We start from the raw sequence: 22881 nt of genomic DNA, 5'->3' as shown, positions 1-22881 counted from the left end.
GGGAGGTGAAGCAACACCAAAGTTTGCTGTAGTCCCCCCTCCCAGTGCTGCCACCGCCCACCCTGAGCAAAGCCCAGCCCAGCCACCCCCCACTGGGAAGAGCTCGGCTTTGCCCAGGCTCCAACCCGCAGCGGCAGCCCGCCCTTGCCCTCCGTGCAGATCCAGGGGCACCTACCCCCCCATGTCCTCCCAGAATGCATGCACCAGCAGGAGCCGCTACCCCATCCCCACGCCCCCTGGACGAGCTGCTCATAGCTCTGTCCCCCGCTCTACCCCGGCTGTGCAGCTCCTGCCCCACTCCCTCCCTCACCATGGGTTCCTCAATCTGCCCCCTCCTCCCCTCACAGCAGACTTACCAGCCGGACCCGGATGCTCTCCACGCTGCCGGGCTGCACGCCTGGCCACCTGCATGCTGTGCTGTGGCTGCATGCATTCACAGTGCTTTTATTGGTGGCATTATCAGCCACATCAGCCAAAAAAAAAGCCAATTGCCAATTTAGTCAATTATCCTTATATTGGTGCCAGTCCAATATGGGACCTCTACAAAAATGCATTCAAAATGCAGTCTCTTAGGAGTCCATGTGGCCTGCACTGCAGCATGGGGTGCAGGACTAGAGAAAGCATTAACCAGGCAGAACACACGTTCAACTTGCTGGTGCTCGTTACCTCTGTGACCTGACTGATGCTCTTTCTGATCAGCTCTTCCCATTCCTCCACTGCCATGGAGTCCTTCAGCTCCCGAGTCTGCAGCGCCTTCTGGAGGAGTATGCACGCCTGTGCCTACAACGAAGGGAAAAGAAAACGTATGAATTTGATCTCTCCTTATGAAAAGTGTTGACTACATACCTATGGACCATGGCAACACCCAGCCAATGCACAGGGGCTGGCCATATTACAGATTCATAAGGAAACTTTCTCCCTTGCTGTCAGAGTCATTCCTGACAAGGGACCTGAGTGAATCACATACAATGGCACACGCTGGTACAAGGGATGCATTTAAAATCTGCTCTGGCCTCTCAGCTCTTCCAGCCTCTTGTGACCAAACACATGGAGAAGCTGATCCTAAGTGCAGCACGTACGGTTTCCGCACATCTCCAAGCAATCCTTTGCATCACTTTAATTCTCACTGCACACTCGGTCCTCCAGTTAACGCATCAGACGTTAGCGCAAAGATCAGAGCTGGCAAGCCAGCAAAAGCTCAGTTTTTGAAGGAGAGCTCAGACAGAAATTACTCCTCAAAGTAAAAACTCCTTTGGGGCAGTTTTACTTGCCCTAGAGTAAGACACGCTCATTGACAGCTGTGTCCCTACAGGACCACGAAGCCAGGAGAGAACCAATGGCTTTCTGCTATCATGTTATGTGCCTTTTTCTATCCCAGAGACTTTTTAAACCCTCAGAGTGGTACAGGCATCCTGCATGGCAAACAACAGAAATGCATCAAAAGAGTGCACTAATGATTCAGGATTTACAAAAGACAGGATTCAAAGAAGACATTTCCCTGATGGCAAAGTCCCCCAGAGGGAGAAAAGAGATTTTTAGACGCGTAGAAACACCACTTTGCTGCAGATGCCGTCGCGAAGAGCCAAATTCTACCCGGCTGGAACCGCTGAAACCAGCAGCATCAGTGTCACGGATGAATCGGGCCTAAAGACAGCAAAGAAGCAGCTCTCTTTTACAACAGATACAGTAGATGTACTGCTGTCTGCTCCCACCATGAGAGGGCCTCGCATGGCTTTATATACAGCCCAACCTATGTAACTCCGAGACCCAGGTACAACTAAAAGCATGAAATCAGCAGGATTTGAAAAAGGATTTGACGTTACTATAGCTAACAAAAGCACGCAAGGTTACAATGGCAAAGACTAAAGCAACAAGAAAACGGCCTGGCACAGGCCGTTTGTGCTCCCTCTGTACTCCAGGGTGTAAGCCATCTTCTTGTTTGTGACGGCTAAGAAGAAATTTTCCCTGAAGGCGAGTTATCCCATCACCGCCTACTACAGCCTCTCTGTGCTGAAGCTACTGACTACTGTTACAGCCACGATACCGGACTACAGGGGACACTCATTCCTCCCCTACAGCAATTTCCAAGATCAGTACCTGTGTTACACCAGTGTAACTAACTCCATTGACATAAGCGGGTAGATTTATCCCTGCTTTACTTGAGCACAGCCAAGAAGAATGCATAAGTAGCAAACTCTCCGCTCGTGAAGACTACCTCTATTAGTTATGCTATTTGCAAGGAAATTGCAAAGGAGGTCAAAGAGATTTATACGGACTTAACTGGAGTTACCGTGTCCAGGAAGACAATCTCACATACTTCATGTAATTAAGAGGCAGCTATGTTTTACGGGACAAATTATGGCATGTCTGGGTTCATGTACCAAGCACGGTGGAAAGTCACTTCAGTGCAATTATAAAGAGAATATGACCCCAGGAGTAAATGAAAGGCCATAACTCACTTGAGGGGCTCAGACAGGGTCATAAACCTCGAGCCATCATCCCTCGGCAATTACAATAACATTCGTGCAGGCAACCCATCACGATTGCACTAGGAGGCAAGGCAAAGAGAATAGACCCTTTAAATTGCCCTGAAGGCATCTCAGAATTAACTCAAGAGGCTGCCTGGCTTCTGTGTTTTACCTGGATATAATTACGATCCTCTGAAAAGTCCTAGCAGGGGCAGCAGTAACAGGGCCGCATCACTGAAGAGCTCATGTAATTACTGGGTGGAAATACCACAGATCGAGAGCATCAAAAGCGATGAGCGATTTTGAAAATCTCAGTTCTTGGGGCCCGACTTGGGATACCTGAAAGGGACCTAAATCTAGAGCAATCTGAGCACCCCATTTTTAAAGGGTCTCAAGACACCCAACCCCCCCCAATCATTTCAAAAATCTCACCTAGTGCCCCTATTCAGTGAGACACGTTGTGCCACATCTGAATGCTACTTGGGCATACTGAAGTCCCGCACATGCAAAATGTAATTATTGTGATGTTCATGTAATTCACATATTGCTGATTAGGCAAAATAATCCTACGTTTCCTGATTACAGCCTTCGTGGGATGCTAATTTAGCACCAAATACAGATTTTAAGAATTCCACTCTCCTCACTGGTCGAAAGAGTCTATTTTCACTTAAGAGCCGCTCAGCCGCTGAGCAAAAGATGCCGCCCCTTCTGGGACTTTCTACAGGATCACAATTGCATCCAAGCAAAATACAGAACGCAGGCAGCTTCTTGGTCCGGTGAGAGTCTGAACCACTTGTACGAATCTGCAGTTTCACCACCGCTCAGTCCAACACCGTGTGTGGTTGCTTGCACCACTGAGATTGCCGTGTTGCTGGCACATCTCCCGCTCCTTTTGCCCTAGGACCTCACCCCTATATAGGGCTTTTCATTCAGCGATTTCAAAGCGCTTTCACTAAATGATCCATTTAATTATTCCCGTACAACACAGGGGGAGACCGAGGCACATGGAGAAAGCAATGAGTCCAAGGTCACCCAAGCAAACCGGAGGCAGAGCAGGAACAACCCAGATCTCAAGTCCAGCACCCATCACTAAACCTCCCAGCTCAACCTTTCATGAAGCACAGGAGGGAACGCTTGGTGCTAGTTAAGCTGTTTTCAAAATAGGGCCTCCGTTACGATGCAACTTCCTTCTGCAGCAAAGGAGATTATAGGGGCTGCACTTTTGCAAGGCACCGCACAGCCCTTCAGCACCTGTTCCTTGTCCACAGTGAAAATACAGGCAGTAAGTTCCCTCCTTCCAAATAGTTGTCCGTGTGCCATTAGCACGAGGCTGTCTTTGTCCACTGGTGCACGAGGTGTGGTAAGGCGAAACGTTCTGCAACAAGGATTATGGTCAGTGCTGGCTTTATGCTGCTACCCACTGTCTGCCTTCCCACCAACCCGGTGCTGCAGGCAAGCTGTGTATTGAAACAACGTATTTGCTGAATTCATAAAGCCTCTTCATCCTTTGTGGTCTGGGAAAAGGTCAATACTGAACAAAACAATGCGAAAAGGAAAGTTGCAGAGTATCAGCAGGTCTCAAACTCAGGCAGGAGAGAAACCAAACCTATACAGCCCAACTTCAGCACCCTCTTCAGAGAGAGAAGCACAAATACCCAATACCCAGGCCTCCCTGGTCTTATCTGTCTGCACGTGAAAAGGGAACCTTAATTTAATGGTTGTACAAAACAGGCTTTTGAAACCTGCTCAGTGGTGAGACGGACTCATCCGTGCCTAAGACGGCAAGCAATAGCCCCGCGAGGGACCAGAAACGACCCACCCCTTAACAGTGGATCTTCAGTCGCTAGCGGAGCTGACAAACTGTCGGAGCTCCCTCCTGAGAGCAGCCAGATGACAGGCCCGAAGACTGGACAGACAGTGAAAAGCTGCCTGCAGAATAATGGCCTCTGGCCGCCCCCTTATGAAACCTTTAAGAACATGGAAGAGGATATTCGCCGTTCAGTTGCCTTCGGGAAGCTTCCCCAATAAGTTGTGGTCTATTTATAATAGGAAGAAAATAAAACTCTCAACAATATCTGTATAGTTCCAGAGGCTAGCTACAAAAAGTCTCCTTTTAGGTGCATTAATACCTGCCCTGCTGTCTTTTCTTTATCACTGATGTTTCCTTATTTAATACCCTCAGCGATGGGACAGAGGTTGGCTCAATGGAAGCACCATAAAGATATGAATAAAATGCAAAACGGGCTCCAGAAGAGGGTATTAGCTCGACATAAACATCGACTTATATTTTCAAAATTGACCATTGTGACTTTGGGTGCCTCTCAACGCTTGATTTTTCAAGGAAAGATGCTCAGAATTTTTATTTATTTATTTTTATTTTTTGGAGAAAACTTCCTTTTTTCAGGAGGTCTTAAGTTAGATGACCCAAACTGAGGGTCTGAGAAATGACTACTTGCATTTGAAAAATTTAGGTGATTCTTTTTCTTAATGCCCCAGTCCAAGTGCAAAGAAGCCAAAAAGCCCAGTAGGAACACAAGATTTCAGCCGGGCAGTATGAATTGTTGCTGTTTAGGCAGCTGCTTAGACATGCATCTTGGTTTAAGTACTTGTACGAATCCTTTGCAAACATACTTGCCGATTGCAATACCTTCTATGCTCTGCAAGGATGGTCGCTTCAGCCTCCAAAACCTGGGGAGAATATCTTCAGAGGAGCATTTCCAGCAAAAAGTGGCCTGTTCTCTAATCTAACAAATTATGACTTTTCGGCAAAAACGACACAAGCAAGGGCTGTGTACACCCCCCACCCCAATATGCATCTGGTATTCAAAAGAGGCAGTTAGCAGTAGACGGCCAAATTTAACAACACTTTGCAAAGGGGCAGAAGCCAGTTCCTACCACTCAAAAAATGAAGGTGCTGCCCAAATCTCTGGTCATTTTCTACACGCAGGTAATTGTTATGCTGTGCAGGTTCATTCAGGCGCCAGTTTCTGACACTAGGATAGATGTTTTTTTCCCCTAGTTCTGCATGTTCAAAAAGGACAGCACTGAGGAGGCATTTCAAACGAGCAAAAGGTGAAAAGGCACCAGGAAAAAACATTGAGATGGGAGAAACCCTCTAAGTCAGCAATTATTTAAAGCAACTTGGCATCCGGCTTTTTTCCTCGAGTCCCACAATGCAGAATTTTTAGACAGGCTGAATTACGGTAGCAGCTGCAGTGTATTTTGGCATGGTGGTAGCTAACAGTTTGCACCACTACTCTGCCATTTTGCCATAGGATCTCAAGGCACTATGCAGGCAACAGTCACGTAAGCCATGAAGTGTCCTTGCGTTAGGAAAGGAAAGCCAGCAGAGCTTAAGAAACTTGTCTGAGAAATTCTGTAGCCAGGAGGGAAACAGAACCGAATCAGGCCTGGCCCAGGATCTTACCCAAACTATCCGCCTCCACATCAGCCATGGCAATAATGCTGCTTCAACATTTTCAGTAAATCAAGACACTGGAGCAGATTTTACACTGTCTAACACCAAAGTCTGGGCTCTACAGAGGGAGAATTTCATCAACTCTGTGCTACCAGCTCAACCCAGAACGTGGTAGAGATGCAATGCAGCGGACCATCACACCCATGATCTTCTTTCTTCTGTACAAAAAGAATATTGCATTTGTATAATTAAAAGCTCAACCTGAAAATCAGACCGGAATCGGGAAATAAATAGCTGATTACTTCAGTGGCACTGGAAGCAAAGTGCATGGGCAGAGCAGGGTATGTACGGACTGTTGGTATTTCAAAGTACAGATGTGCCCTAGTGTCATACAAGCTGTGGTAGCGAGGGGAAAGACTATGCTGCAACCTCCGCTGCCCCTGCCTTCACACGACACGAGTGACTCTCATTACGTGAGCGCACAGTGCTCTGCCAATTTGGTGGATGAGTCAGCTGCTATAAAAGAAGAAGAAACTATTTGCATTTTTTTTTATTTTGCTCCTTCAGTGAGTCTGCTTAAGCACCTAGGTATGCAAAATAAGTGCTCTATTTCACCTCCATCCTCTCCTCTCTCTTTAAAAGTTCATCTTTATTATTTTGCACTGAAGAGCCAGCCTACCTAAAGAAATCATAGAGCATCACTATTTGGCTGGATGGTAGCTCTCTTCACCTGCAGATCTCAAAGTGCTTCCCAAAGTTGGGACATCCTCTGCTTATTCTATTTTTGGCTAAAACAGATGGAAAAGCAGAAGCCCTGACACGTTAAAGCAACCCGTTCCTTTCCAAGTCATGCAGTCAAACAGCGTAGTAAAAAGAGAATCTCGGCAGATTCGCCTGTGTGTCAGTGCTACAAATCGGGAGGGATGTCAATAGTCAGTGGGATTACTCCAGATTTACACCAGTGCGACTGACCAAGCACCTGCCCACCCACAAAGCAGAAACAACCTCGTGGTATGGCCCTGATCTCAGCTGGAGCCTCTACCGACTACTACTACATAAGAATAAATCCAACAGCTTCAGCTATAACTGAAGCCATTGAATCAAACATAACCTTTGATGTTGCACTCTTAGGAATTCAGGCCTTTCAATGCTCTGCTTATAAACAAATATCATACAGTAAACCAAGATAGAGGATATTATGCCAAAAAAAGGCAATTTTGGTGACATTTCCTTTCACTGTACCAAGGCTTACTCCTGCAACTATGGAGAGCTCCCCCCATCTATCCACGACGTGTTGAATGTAAAAGGAAAACCCCATAGTAATGAATCTTTTGGCTGTATGAGAACAACTTGTGCTACAGCAATAAATAAATAAGGGCACCACAGAAAATGTCTCTTGCAACTACCTTCGGCTGAGTCGGCTATAACAACGCTGCCCACAAAACCACGGGGCAGTCTGCTGTTCTGTCCCTATTCCTGTTCCCATCGCTCCACTATTCTGGTTTCAATCAGAGAACGGGTCCATTAGAGCCACCCAGGGTAGAGATGCCAACTGATTTCATAGCTGGAAACGGTAAGCAGAGTCCAGCAAGTCATCAAGAGGCAAACATTTACTAAAGCATCACAAGAACTGATTATGGATTTCAGCGTGGGCGAGCATACAACCTTGCAAAATGAAACAGAAAGCTTGCAAGCCCAAAATGCTGCTCCTGGACCCTACTCCAGAGACTCCACCTTGCATAAAGTACAGGCTGAAAACTTCAGCCCCCTACCCCTGTGCTGCAGGAAGAGGAGACGATCTGGCAGCAGCTGAGAGGGGAGACCGAACTTCCTAGGTCTCTGCTTGTTTAGCCTCTATTCTTCACATTGTCTATCCACTGCCGGTCCATGACTCCGGTTCTTCATCCTCCTTCCCACCCAACCCCCCTGTACCTGTCTGTGCCTTGCCCATGGTTCACACATACTCCAAAAGCAGCTCTGTGAACTTTGAGGCTCAGAAGAGAAGAGTTTGCTCTCCAGCTCTGCCAAGCAAAGTGCACTGCGGTCCCCAGTTCTGAAGAGCTGCTGAGACACTGAGATGCAAACTTCACAAACTAGCTACTAATTAATTGCTAACAGGATTGCTTTAAATATACAGGCAGTCCTTGACTTACAACATTTCGAGTTACGTTTCGCACTTACAACGCTTCTAAATTGACACCGTTTCAACTTTATGACATCAGTTGCGACTTACAACGCTTGAGCCGATGTGATGCCATGCCAGCGAACAAGTTCGCCGCGTCGCTCATCTCCCTGGAGAGCATCTGTCCAAACTTGCTTGGACGTCTACTTTAAGAAAGCAGACAGGACTCCAGAAAAACCTGCAGCCGAGACTCCTGAGAGGACTCCAGCCAAAAGCCCTTCAAAAAGTCCAGCAAAATCACCACAAAGAAGTCCTTCCAAATCCAAATCCATATGATTGCTATTTACAATATAAACACATTAATGTAGCTATATTATTCATCAAGAATTGATTGAGTACAAAATTCTGGGGTATTTTTGGTGAAATATAACCTTGTTTCTTATGAGAAAATTGGTTGCGAGTTATGTTTCGACTTAAGATGCAGTTTTCAGGAACCAATTGTGTCGTAAGTCGGAGGACTGCCTGTAAAGCTAATGCTGACGTGAAGCGCTACCTTGCCCCCTGTAACGGAAGGGGTTATGCCAGTATAAAAGTATGCTCATTGGCTTTGTTTGTTCCGATTCAGAAAGCCCGCTACAAGACACCTCTATATAGCTATAATCATGTTCATGCTCTGCCTTCCAGTGTGGGCAAAAACAATTCCCCAACCCCTTCCCTGAGAGCTGTACCAGCATCACTTTTGCACTGCGCCTCGACCCTTAGAAAGGCCGTGAGCAGTGACAGGCGTCCCAGAGCACTCCCAGCTACAAGCTGCTTCTTGAGAAAGTTTAGTTTCTAACACTATTTGACAATTTGGCCCCCACATTCAGCAGGAAACCTCCCCAGTCATTCACAGCCAATGAGTGGATTTTTTAAGCCCAGGTCCCATGAACAAGGCACAGGTGCTGAGATGCGACTGGAAGGCTCAATTTTGCATCTAAATTTCCACAGATAGGGTAAGCCAAAGTAGAAACAAATAATGAGGACTCTACTCTGGGGGGCCTGCCTGGGTGCAAGGACAAAGCCACCCTCAGGCAGACAACGGCAGGTTTTTAGTACTACCCGGCAATCCCAGTTTTTGCACTTGCACAGCTGGAAGTGATACATTCAGAAGGGGAAATACAAGCCACCAGCTGCCACAAGCGAACAGGACATGCACCATGGTGCGCAGCTCTCATTAAACATCAAGGCAGCTCTCATCCATACTACAGCAAGGACAGATTCCCCGTCTGCACGGGGTGATACGGCACCTTGTAAGTGGGGGCAACAGTAATATGCATGACGGCCCCCGAGTATCTTTCCCCCCACACACTACCGGCTGTGGTTTAAGACCAGACTTTATGCTTTTGGGCAACGCTGCACTCCAAGCCCCTGGAGACCTCAGGATCACATGAAGTCAAAACTACATTTAAAAAAGGGGAGGAGCTTAAAATGCCATTTATAAAAAAAAGCACTTAAGTTCAAATAATGCTGTGCTGAATGCCGAAGAGCAAAGACGTGCCGCTTGTTGCCAGGTGCTGGAGGCGGCATCACTCAAACCAGGTCCCAGCATGCTGTTTCATGCTGGTGCTCGAGAGAAAAGGCATTCCCTCACCCACATGGGCAAGAGCACGCCGCAGTATTTAGACGTCACTCCCAGCTGGCAACGTCACCCTCTGATGACTTGAAAATGGCAATTCCCCGTCAACGCAGGCACCAGCAGGTCCTGTGCAATTGCAAATGAAAAATATTCAAGCAAATGAATGGTTTCTATCTCCTTCCATTACACCCCCAAGATGACCAGCTTTGCAACTGCCCCCTGGGTTGTACTAGGCTCCACCGGTCTTGTGTAATGTCCTCACTGGTGGAAGCCCTTAGCTTCTCCACTACCCCTGGGTAACCTGCTATCTACCAAAGGCTGAGGCTGATGGAGTTCAAAGAAATAATTCAGCTGAGGATGGCCACAGACGGAGCAGAAGCCAGCTGCGTCTCCTGTGGCTGGCCAGGTACTGGACGACTAACTGGAGCTTAGTAAGAGAAATCAGGTTTTACTAGCTTTGTTCGTTTTTTGAAGGCGGCGGATCCGACTCATCATACGCTGGGAGGTGACAAATATGGAGGAGCCAAATTGAAACAGCTGCTTCTCCAAGCACTCCTGCACTTTTAAACACTGAGGCTGTCTTTGCGGATGCGCTGCCTAAGACAGGTAAGCTGGCCAGGCAGCAGAGCAACACAGAGAACGCACATATACAGACCCAACTCCGGGGACTAGGCTTGGCTGATGGTCTTTTTAAGATGCAACATGCCAGTCTTTCAAGTGTGTGGTTTGCTTTCTCCTCCACTTCTCTTTCACCATATGCCAATGGGCAGATACTGAAAACAAAGTTACTTAAAAAAAATTAAATCTATTCAGACCCCTTTGCCTTTCTCTGGAAGTTCTGATGAAAAGATGTAACAATCCATACATTGGCTTTTTGTTTGGGTGAATATAGAGATTTATTTTCCCTCGAGGCACCTACAGACTAAAACAGAGGAGCCAATCAGTCTTAATATTCACCTCAACAGAAGTCAGTATCTTATTATCCCACAATTTGCACCAAAAAAAAAAAAGTAAACTCATGTCAGAAGTATTAAATGAGCTGAACAAGGTCATGCAGTAAAGCAGTAGCAGGGGACAGAGCCCATAAGTGCTGAGCTATAGCCCCAGGCCCGTATTACCACTCCTTGTAGGACACAACTATTTGCAAAGAACTTGGATGTCACGTGTGGATATATCCTGACGTGTGCACTACATAGGAGCAAATAGGTAGTTTGACAGGGGACCTAGGTTTGATGTTTTGAGCACTGCCAACCCCAAGTATTAGAAAACAAATCACAAGCAAGCTCTCCTTTGCAGAACAATAAGGCAATCTTAAAAGTCATGGGGTCTTTGCACATAAAACAACATCTGAGTGCTTAGCAATTGCCTTCTGGTTTTTAAGCTTTTAGCATTCCCTCTTCGGAAGTTTCTCTCCCAAATGGCAAGTACTAAAAGCCTCTTTATATTATGAATTGTATGCTAAGATTCGCATGTACCACTCCAGTCACTGAGAGCCTGAGAACATCAAAAATCTCCAGACTCCTAATAAAAGCATGGGCTGGAAATGCCCCTCCCTCCTTACTCAGTCTTTTCTTGTGAAAAAGGTCCACTAAAGTGATTTTACATACCCAAGTAATCCAATCCAGGGGATTTCTTAAAAAGCATGCTTGCAGGATCAGGGCAAAAAAAAAAAAAAAATCAAGCTTCCTGTTTTCCAATCTTCCTGCAAACCCTTCCCCTGGTCTGCAACACTGATGTTTCCCAATTCACAAAGTCATGCACCCACCTGGCTATTTCAGGGTATTCAGAAAAAAGCTGCTATATAAAATGCAAACTAGTTAAAAAGACATCGATGACTCCAAATTATGAGAGTTGTAAGAGCGATGTCTGCAGGGAGAGTCAGAGAGAGTCCAGATTGTTTTTTTTACCCATGCACTGCTACCCTTTCAGCAGCAGTCCCCTCCCTGCTCAAAGTCATGACTTTGCAGGCGAAGGACAGAGGTTTTCATCTTTTTCAGAAAGCTCTCAGCAGCCAGATAACGAAAAATTAGAATTCTGATTAACTCAAATGTCAGCTCTTGAAGTTTAACATTCAAACAATATAAAAAGATCATCAGTAAAACTGCTGCCTGGGAACGCGGGGAAGTAAACAATACTGTGAAGCCAAAACGGTGGAGCACAGAGTACGGTTGCATCAAATCAGATGCAATCCCACCAGCTGTAAAGCTGTGAAAAGAACAGTGCTGCCTATGGGATAAAGCACCAGGCTGGGACACAAGTGATGCCCCCCACCACCTGTGCAACACCACCTCCTTCATGCAGGGCTTTGGGAGCTATGTGTAACAATGCTATCTCCCAGCATATTCTTCAAGTCAGCAGGACAATTTGTGCAAGTGGATCCAACAATTCTGACTTGTAAGACTGGGTCCCAGCTGCATCTTCACCAGGAAAAAAAAAAATAAGTGAGACCTGCAACTTTCTACCGGAGCTCAAAGCAGCTCCTGCCAAAAGCAAGAAGGAATACAGCAGGCAGAGGAGCAGCCCTGTACAAATCTGAGGGCAAGGCTGTGATCTCTCTTCTAAGCTCAAATACCAGCCTGCATAAAAGCAAGGACAAAACTACCAGTAACTCAAATCAAGGTGGGTTTTTTTGCAACACTGATGTTGCCGACAACCCTATGTTCCAGCCACTTAGTTCGCCACTTCAGCAAAACAGTTTTTCAGCCTCTGAAGCATGCTGCAGCACCCTCGACACCAAATAAAAACTTTTCCAACTTGCTCCATGAAGACACTTGCCCTTCGACTCTACTACAGGACTGCGCCCTATGGGCTGAGCAGAGTGCCCCTATGCGAATTACTGTCAGACCCCCAGCTATGAAAATATCAGCTCCCCAAGCATCAGATGGCAAACATAATTCAACCAGTTACAAATTTACTCAGCCTTTCAGTCACGTGGCCTTGCCTGCACATTTTGGCTTCGCCAGACCACCGAGGCTGCAACGCCCTACGGACTGATGCTGGCCGAGACAGCTGGGGGAGCTGCAGGCTGCAACACCGGATGGAAGAGAGGTGATCCTGCCGAGATGCCAGGCTGCTGTTCAGTTCAAAGAGACTTTGTTGTATCCCAGGACCAAATCAAACAGGAGGCACTAAAGAGTGCATCAGGCTGAATGTAAATATGGATCCTTGGGCAGAAAAAAATACTCCAGATGCCCTAAAAGCCAAGTGGGAGGACAGGGCACAGTGCACAGCACACGGGGGCCCTGGTGCTGGACCACTACTCCAACACACACAGGGCCATATCTTCAGGCACTTGGTGCCAGATGTTTGTGAAGAGCTCAGCTCCCACCTGAGGTCAGTCCAGGTTATCAGAAGCTCCAACTGAGATCATCATGGCCAAGTTTTCACTAGACCAGAACCCCCCATTTTTTTGAACATCTGGCCATTTATGTAGATGCCTAAATGGCAGCCTTGAAACACCTGTCCCGAAGAGACCACCTGCCTGAAGGGGTAGCTAGAAGTGCTGAAGCAAAAAAACACTGAAGAATAAACCCAGCTTGCCAGTATGGGCAACAGTGGTGGCAGAAGATGCCCTAATCCCTGCTGAGGACAAGCCCCAAAAGCCAGGTGCAATAGGTTCACTTCAAGATTACCTCAAGTCTCCAAACCTATTTGGTCCTACTAGGAGGACCAAATAGACTATGTGATCTTTTCAAGGACAGGTGAGTGCCGTATGTGTGCAAAATGCATGCTTGTCTGTGGGAAATCGGACTTGGGTCACAAATTTGCAACAGGACACAACAGCCATCTCTCAAAGCGTAAAGGGAACAAAAGCATGGCCTTCCTCTAAGGAGACTGCTTCACAGCAGGGATTCACAAGCTTCATTGGAGCTCCCACACGAGTCTGAGCCCAGATGAAACCCCAGAAAGTTTCATGTACTACTGAGATGCTGTGCAAGCCCAGCTACACATCCCAGCGCTGGGCATGCCACCCTGCGAGCTCATGCAGTGAATGTCCAGGCTCTCCAAGTCAAACGTGTCCAGCTCCCTTGAAGGGCTGATTTCGATTGGCTCATTTGTGTACGTGAAAAATTAAAAAGTGTGATAAAGCGACTCATGCCAGGACGGCCTGAATTACGGTTTTGCACAGACCTTTCCAAGGAACGTGAGAGACCATTCCTAGACCTCTCGACATTTTTCATGGGAAAACAAATCCTTCCTGATGAAGAACAAAGGGCCTCAGAAGCGTAACACTGGGATCTGCCATCCTACAGTAGATCTTATAGGTCCTCACACTTTGAAAGGCCTGATCCAACAAAGCATTAGCACATGTGAGTATTCCTATAAAAGCCTGCAAGCATTTGCACTGAAACCAATGGGCTCACATTAATGTTTAAGTGCTTCACATTAATCATGTCTGAGTGCTTTTGCTTGATCATGATCAAAGTGGTCAGAGTTTCATTGGCCCAGGACCCCAAAAACTGGCTTTACCTTCAGATCCACCTCTCCTCCCCTACAAAGCACTCTTCATGTTATGCAAATCAAGGGGGGAAAGAAAGCAGTTCAGGCAAGAAACTGTAATCAAGGACAAGTGGTTTAGTTGAGCAGATGTCTGATTTTTCCAAAAAACTTCATCTCTCAAAAGGTTTGAGTGCCCCGATAGAAAAATAAAAACCAGAGCTCGCTCTCATTCTCTCTCTCATATCCCCATTTAAAGGCAAGCAGATCTGTCCAGAGACTCACCTAGTTTAATACTGCATCATGCAGAGACTCATACAGCTTGCTCTAATTCAGGCTTTCAAATGCCCACTGTCCCTCTGCAGGACACCGTGCCAATCCCAGGGGCACAACTCCCCCAATGAAACGGTCCAAGTGCTGCATCTCTCAGACCAGGAGGATAAAAAAAAAACAGAAGAGGCTTGTTTAAATACTCAGGATCTAGCAATCAGTTCCCATTCACACCCCTTAGCGGCTCCATTTTCAAGGGCCAGCAGTACAAGTCACCTTACAAAAGGAAAGGAGGTGGAGTACAAATGGTACGGCACTTACCTGGGCAGGTTTAATTTGCTTCATTACCAGAAGGAGCTTATTCAAACGATTCTGTAACAAATTCTCTCCCTACCACCTGCTGCAAAACCTATCCCTGAAAATGTATTCAAAGTCGAGTGCTTTCATGTAATGATTCATTTGTTTGTCACAGGCATGGGCAGAAGTACACACCTGCCCAGGGGGTGCTGGCTTTGAAGCTGTCCAGCTTTTTCACTGTACTTGCCATGTTAAAATTTAATTACTTTTCAACTTAAAAATTTACATAGAGCATCAGCCATTCAAATGCATTATTGTCATCCAGCCAAGACCACTTTTGGCAGTTTGGGAAAATCATTCCTCTTTTCTGGCCAAGTCAGCTTTGGCATAAAAATCACACTGATTCTGTAACATTATATCTATATGTTGGAGCCCTTTGGGGAGCACTGCAGAAAAAAACCCAACAAAATTAATTAGTGACTCGCCTAAAACACATTCTGCTTTAGATGCGTCTGAAAGAATCTCCCATCACACCATGCTTTACAGCCACCATTTCCAAACAGTAATGAATACGTATATTGACAAAACATGACATTTTGACCTCTGTCTCTGTGCCCATTCAAGCCTCCGCGCTCCAAGAAAAATGATTTTTATGGGTTTTGTGACAGCTGCACACATACGTCAGCTGTGCAGAAATCTAGCCAAGTCGCCATTGGAGAAGGGACTTGTGTTTGATGGACAAGTACATCATCATCATGTTCCTGCCCCTGCCAGCCCTGCTTTAGCCTCAGTCACCACTGCGAAAGGACAGCGGAGTCAGTGTTGGTGCTGGACTGGCAAATCATACAGTGTGGACAAATACAAAGGCTCCAGTTAATTGTAGTTAAATACATGCTTAAGAAATGGTATTTCTCAAACAAAGCGTGTATGTGAAATACGCGCTGCCCCACACGCCCAAGCCTGGGGAAAGCCTATAGCAGGGACTGGCAACGTTTTTGGGTAGAGCGTCAAAAACTCCTGCAACCTTGACTTGGAAGATGTTGGCATGGTGGGGGAGCCAGGAGGGGCCCAAAACTTGTTGTGGCAGCGCAGTCCTGGCCCCTTTCCCAGCGTCTGCCCTGAGGCAAGCATGCCAAGCAAAATGCCTTCGGGTGCCATGCTCCAGGGGATTGCCTACCCCTGGCCTACAGGATGCCAGTTACGTAGTTTTCTGCCAAGACAGCTGATAAGGGACCGACTCAAATGCCCTCCACCGCAGTGGGCTGTGAGAGGAACTTGTCCCTGTTGAGAAATGGAGGAGATTTGGAAATTAAATTTTGCATTGGGCATGGACCTGTCATTGAGACCTCAGAAGAGATTCAAGCAAAGCCGCAAGCAAGGGGTCACTGCTTATATAAAGTCACTGCTTATATAAAGCCATCACCCACCTGCCCAACGCCTTTCTACTTTGAAAGGCTCAGTAAACCACGACTTAAGTTACATCTTCAAAAGGTGACTTCATATAGACATTTCCTTACACTAATAAAATGCATTTCATACCCACATATTAATTAATTTTCTTGGCATTGCCTAGTGGCAGCACCAAAGTAGGTTTTGTTACTTGACAAAACCTTTGACTGCCTTGACAGAACCTGTCAACAATCCCATCCCAAGCAGAGGCTCCACTGGGTTCTTGTGAAAAGACCAACAGCTACCCCACCAGACCCACCGGTAAAGGCACAATGCTAATACAAAGAGCGGATGCCCCCAGATCACTGAGCCGAGACTCAGGAGAGCAGAGTCCACTCTACAACTCAACCCAACACTCCTTACGTGGCCCCAATTAAGAGAATATCAGTGTTTTCAATTCTCCATCTGTAACACAGGCACAGCAGCAGCCAGTTATTATGTGCTCTTACACCCACATAGAATGCCCCCTGCAGTTGTGCCCTGATCTCTGCTGGAGTTTCTTTAAAAAAAATGGTATCAGACTATAAATAATCCTCCAAACTTTCCTTTCTTCGCCCCCATCCACAAATGCTCATTCAACATATTAAACATCCTTGCAAACTAGGGATGCTTCCTTCCAGCAGTTCAAGAAAGGGGGTGGTAACATTCAGTAACCTGCCCAAAACTGGTAGGAGCTGGACACGCATGTCAGACAAGAGGACTGTGCGGACAGCATGTCACCATACCTTACTGCTGCCAGCAGGGACAAGCCCAAGACCACAAGCAGTCCCTGAGCTTAACGCTATTGTAGTTACACGTCAGGTATGGATGGTACTAAAAATAAACCAGGAAGACATTCTCCACCTATGGCTCAGGAGGAGTCTGGTATGTAGCTCAGTCATGCAACAATCACAAGATGAAACACACTTTGATCTCTTGTTTACACTCCAAAAAGCACAAGCGAAAACAATTGGCTTGTGCTCCTATTGAACATTTTGCAGCCAGAGCAACACAGCCGAGGGAAGCAATCTGAAGGTCAAGTTCTCCTAGGAAACAATTGTAGCAATAAGACCAAAACACATTATAGGAGAAGGATGGGAAGAGGAGCCTATGCACATATATCTTGAAATAGAATTTAAAAGAGGGAGTGCAATGCTCATGGGAGATGTCAGGTTGACGGCGCTGGAAATCAGTGTCCTGCAAAACCAACAGCACAGGACAGGCAGCGCAAGATGCCTACCACTGTTAATATGCCGCATGCATTCTGGTTAGTTGAGGGAAAACATCTAATTGCCAACAGGCGCATGTACACCCAAAGTTACACCCCAGGGAATTATGCAATTGTGCACCCATGTCATTGTGTGTGTAAAATGTATGACTGCGCATAATTGCATAATACCACATCATTCTCTGGGGTGTAGCTGCTGAGTGGGAATGGGAGCTCCTGGCCTGTGTGTGTATTGGGGGGGGAGGAGGGGCATGGGCATGAGGTTTGTGGGCGAGTGTGGGCCCCCCACCACATGCCCCCAACCCCATGATGCACAACACCTGCCAGTGGTGGCAGTAGCCGGTGGCGTGCCCTTGGGGCGCTCCTGGCCAGGGCAAGCAGAGTCCCCAGTGGCGCACAGCTGCAGCTGAGTGCCTGGGGCTGCATGTGGTTCCTGCCCCATGTGCTGGCATGGAGCTAGTCCGGCCTGGCCCCAAGGTGCCTGCCAGCAGGCCGAATTGGGCCAGCTCGGTGCTGCCACGTGCAGCACCCAGGATTCACTGAAGCTGTTTGCCGCTGGGGGCTCTGTCTGCTGCAACCAGGAGTGCCCCGAAGGCTTTGTGGCAGCAGGGGCTGTACTGGGGGGAGGCGTGCAGCAGTGGGGGCTGCGTGCAGGTGGGGGGCACATGTGATGGCAGGGGCTGTGCACGGCACGGGGGATTTGAAAGCAGGGGCTGTGCGCAAGGAGGCAGCAGGGCTGCACTTGAGGGGAGCCTGCAGGGGGGGCATGTGGCAGGGGAGCACACACTCCCACCCACAAACCCCACACCTTCACTAACCCCCCCACACCCCAACAACCACCCCAACCACATCCCACAACACCCACACAAGTACCTGCATGTATTTCTAAAGAAGGTTCAAATAATGTTATATTTAGTTTAATTTGTGGGGGGAAAAAATGTAATTAATTTTGCATAATTTTGAATTTTTCTGCACATAATTCCCTGGGGTGTAAGAAACACAACTTGTCAGCGGTCAGTCAGTTCAAAGGTCTAACACAAGCACCATTTGGATGGCAATACAAAGCAGTGCCATCACCCTATCCCAATGCAGGTGATCAATGAACATCCTGCAACCTGTCATTTATGCTTCTTCTACCTGTGTGCATATGCATGCACCTGTCTACACACATATACAGTTCCAGAGCAACTATAACTTTTTTCTAAGACTATATTTAGAAATAAAGTGGCCTGTGGAGACCCACTGAGCCTATCAATCCACGAGTGAAGGCTTCCATATCTACACATACTCTCATCTTCCACCACAGAAAACAATTTTGCCCTTAGCAATCACTAGCTGCAAGGTCACAGTTAGCATGCCAGACCCGCAAGAGCTCTCAGACTTCCAGTGCAGGGGCTGTAACTGTGTCACCCCTTCCCCTTGCTGTCCAGACCTGCCATTAAGAGAGCATTTTAAATGCACATGAATGCAAGCAGGTCTCCAAGAAAGACTCCTTGCCAATCTAGTTTTTTAACTCCCGTGGGGGATGGAATCTATGATCGATCGAGGTCCCTTCCACCCCTTAATGTCTATGATTCCTTGTTTTACAGGCACCTCAGAGTTGCACTGAACAGTGCCCCCCACCACAGTGTGCACACAAGAGAAGTCCCTGACACAGAAAGCTTACCAGCTACACTGAGTGCCAGAAAAAAGATAGGAGGTGCACAGATATGCTAAGAAGATAAGCCTTGCTCAGGGTTCCCCAGCGCAGCCAGAAGCTGGTTCTCACTGCCCTGCCCAGGGCCCATGCTGCTTCCCTGAATCACACTGGCACAATTATTCAGGAGTTCACAGACCACTTTTATGAGAAACCTCTCGACCCAGATGCTAGGCTCATTCTCAGGCTTCAACGCCAGTCTCCGATTATGTGAGATCACAGCTATCCCGGATGAGAGGGGGTGACCTCAGGTCTCCCCACTACACCTTCCCTGCAAACACCTGGGGTGGGTTAGTGCCAGAGAGTGCACTGGATGAGGTAGACTCCAGATCTGTCCCAGCCTGGCTATCCCTAATCTTAACTGCAGCAAAGAAAGCAGACACGCCAAAAGGTAACTGTGACCCACTGTAGCAACGTCAATATTCTGGTCCCGGTAAGATCCTATGCCTGCGCAACACCACCCTCACCCCAGAGTTTTTCCGATTTATGGCAGCCTCTGAGCTCAGAATCTCTGTGGCATCCAATGCTGTGCCCTTGCCCAGCACTGAGCCCAACGCAGCCCGGCCTCTGGGACATCTCCTTATGTCACCAAGGCGGCAAGGTCTAGGTAGACCCACCCTAGAGTGGGAGAGTGAACAAAAACAGTTTAGGGTAGGGGCTCCCCAACCCATGGCTCACAGGCAGCGAGCTGCCAGCAAGACATGGATATTGCTCAATCACTCGAGACTGAAAGGTTCCAACTGACATGAACACGGAAAGCGAAGCATGATGTTACCCATGGCCTGTTACTTGCTCAGTATTGCTCTCCCATGGGCCAGCCAAAGGCTGGTGACTACTGGCCTAAACTTACACCAGCACACAGGACTGAATATCATATCCACAGGACTGTGTTTTTCATCAAAAGAATCAAGGCAATCCGCAGTGTGTCAGCTGCTACTCCAGACTCCTCCCTACAGTTTCTTCCCCTTTTGTCTCTGCTTAGAACAGGTTATATCCAAGTCCCTGTTTTCTACCATTCTACACATGCACCATGCTAAAGACCCCTGCCAACCGATGCCTGAAATGAAGCTTGCACATGCAATTGTGGGAATCACTATGAGAAAACAATATTCTTTCCCGACGGGAGAAGCAGATATCAACATAAATGAAGCTCTCTGCTGGGGTTGCTGTACTGATCTCCCGAGGGCAGGAGAGAGGACGTGTTTTATAATTAATTTGCTTGTTATTAGTGTAACATTCTCAAGTCTAACTGGAATCACTAAGAACCCAATTCTCATTTACACAAAGGTCATCCTTGCAGCATAAAGCAGCTTTACAAGTAATTTACACTGGCAGCATACAGCATCCATCATATAACTGCTCGTCTGACGCCCCATATTTCTTTCGGTGATCAGAAACCATAAACCAACTATTTTAAAAATGGAAAGGTCAGTCCAGGCGCTGTATGTGGATGCGGTTGAAGGGGTGGGGGTGCATAAGTACGAGATGCATTTTACAGCTGAGGATGGCCTGCAGGAGTTTTGGTTATTAGCTCTACAGGAGGCACTGCAACAGAAAGAATCAAGAAATGTGCTTCAGCCCCATGGTTAGGAAACAGGCCCAGTGTGCAGCCACCCCTGAGATATTTTGCTAATGCTCGGTGAAGTTCAACTTACACAATCCACCAGTGAAAGTCAGATCACTAAGCTAGGTGGTCTCCAACTAGGTACAGAACCACTTAGCCTGGAAAGTACAAACAGCTGGAAGTGGGTCCCTGGAAAAAGAGCACTGCTTGGAGGATATGGGGCAGGCTCCTGAAGCCCACTGTGAGGCAGTCAGCTCTTAACATTAGGAGGCAGGGATTTCCTAATATGAGTTAATAAAAGCAGTGCCTGACCCAAATGACATCCAAGCAGTTAATCGAGGGTAAGGAAGCTCAAGGTATCATCTACAATAATAAGGGCTTAATCCTGCCAGGCAGAGAGCTGTCATCTGACGTGCCAAGTACCCTGAAGGGAGCTAGCAACAGACCTCATGAGCTGGGAAGACAAGGAGCCACCGGGAAAATAACCCACCTTCTAACCCAGCTCAAACACCTGCACTGGCAAAGCCGCACTCCTCAGAGAGCACTTCCTGGGAAGCCCGCTTCTCAGAATTGGGCAATCCTGAAGGCAGCAATAAGCGTGTTAAGCATAATTCACGATACAGTGATTAAGTGCCGTCTCCAAATTACCATTCAACCCACTTTGTTTGTTTGCTTTCCTGCTTACCTGCTGATGTTGCCTGGCTCCTGCTGTGACAGACTCGATGATGGTGTCTATTAATGGCTTACACGTGATCTGTAACAAAGAAGGATCTGTGCTGTTATTAGTGCTTGCCTGCAGACCTGGTTTGTCTGAGTTTGGTCTGCTGTTTTGTGTCATGATCCCTGAATATAACACGCAACAAGAAAAGGCTACCCAGACCAGCACCAGCTCACTGTTTCCCAGCTTTGCTCATGCCAGTCCTGGGCCAAATCTTGGCCCTAGCAAAGTCAGTGGCAAAACTCCTTTTGCCTAGTCAGGTCAAATTTCTACCCCGCAAGCTTTGTCTGGCATGCCTGACTCCAGCCTAGATCCTGCCAAGTCTTTGTACCTGGGCAGTCCCACAATCTAGAAAAAAAAATATACATACCCACACCCGGATCCTTCTCTCGCTGATACTCAAGTCTCTTTCCCTTAGTTCAATGAGCCCCAAAGTAGTCCAATGCCCAATCCCCTCCCTCAAACATTGCCAAGCGCCAGAATATCAGAAATGTCCCAGAAGTTCAGAAATAGTCTCAGGTTTTTCCTCTTCAGGCTCAATTTCCTGATAAACCCACACGCAGACTCACCCTGAGCACAGCTTGCCACAAAAGTTATTGTCTGCTGCGCAGCTAATTACACTGCCATGCCAACCCAAGGAGAGATGGATGGCGGCAGGTCAGGGATCTTCAGATTTTCATTTCAAGGCAAATGATGCCCACTGATCACAATACATGCCAGCCAGTCTCTCCCACTTTTACAAGGTTGAGGATGCTAGGGAAAGCGACTTCTCCAAGCAACTTCTCTTTATCCAGCTCACTCAGCCAAAAGCCTCTGTGCATCTGAAGTCCCAAGGTTTCGCAGCCAGCTAAGAGGTTTCTAGGAACTGTTTCTTGGCTAGACTCTGGAAAGTGCTGGCCCAGCAGAGTACACAGGTAGCCTGTTTAAATGGTACCAGTCCCAATACAGGCCAAAGTACTAATCCTGCCACAATCAACGTCTCTCCTCATCACCTCAAATGTGTTGGTGTTGAAACTGCAGCTTCCACCTATCTGAGATGAGAACGCATACACAAGCCTTGTTTGAAAGAAACCAAGAACATGCGGATGGCTCAGAGCAGCTTGTTTTTAGCTTCTCCTCTCCAACTTTGCTTTACTTCCTAACAAGTTGACTCCTCCATCGTTTCCTGCAAGCACCATCATATAAAGACAGTTGGACCAGTATCACTAGCCATCTTGGGCAGAGGTACTAAGGCAGAGCCTCAAAAGACACCCTAAGAAGAGCTGTCTTCATTCAGTTCAACACTCCCGACACCAGCAGCAACACAGCTCCACTCCCGTAGTAGCAGTGCTGTCAAAACAGTCAGCGATAAGTCACACAAAAACAGCACGGTCCTCTGCGTGTTAGACTAAACATGGGAAAATCCTGAAAAGTCTTGCAGCTGTTTTGCCAGCCTGCAGCAATGCGAAAAATAAAACACACTCTTTGTCTGAGGGGATCAGCAGGGCTAATGTAGACAGGGCCTCCTGCTTCTAGCAATGCTTACCGGGAAACGGTTGAAGAGATCAAGAAACATGGAGCCTGTGAGGGCACAGTTGCGCTTTGTCAAGAATCCACTCAGTGCCTCCTGATACATCA

The 22881-nt window shown here is 47.3% G+C and overlaps 1 protein-coding gene across 1 annotated transcript in view; it reads right to left on the bottom strand.

Moving 5' to 3' along the window:
• Positions 1-22881, bottom strand: part of MYBBP1A (MYB binding protein 1a) — a 74788-nt gene that overhangs the window by 18153 nt on the left and 33754 nt on the right. Inside the window, exons 24-26 of the mRNA XM_019511318.1 lie at positions 22790-22867; positions 21232-21300; positions 667-780 (exon numbers count right to left, since the gene is read on the bottom strand). Of these exons, the coding sequence (XP_019366863.1) occupies positions 667-780; positions 21232-21300; positions 22790-22867 (261 nt within the window). The remainder of the gene's footprint in view (positions 1-666; positions 781-21231; positions 21301-22789; positions 22868-22881) is intronic.

This window comes from Gavialis gangeticus, unplaced genomic scaffold (assembly GCF_001723915.1).
Source record: "Gavialis gangeticus isolate Ggan-Ray unplaced genomic scaffold, GavGan_comp1, whole genome shotgun sequence".
NCBI lineage: Eukaryota > Metazoa > Chordata > Crocodylia > Gavialidae > Gavialis > Gavialis gangeticus.
The sequence above is the reverse complement of the archived record's forward strand: the minus strand, read 5'-3'. Positions and strand labels throughout refer to the sequence as shown.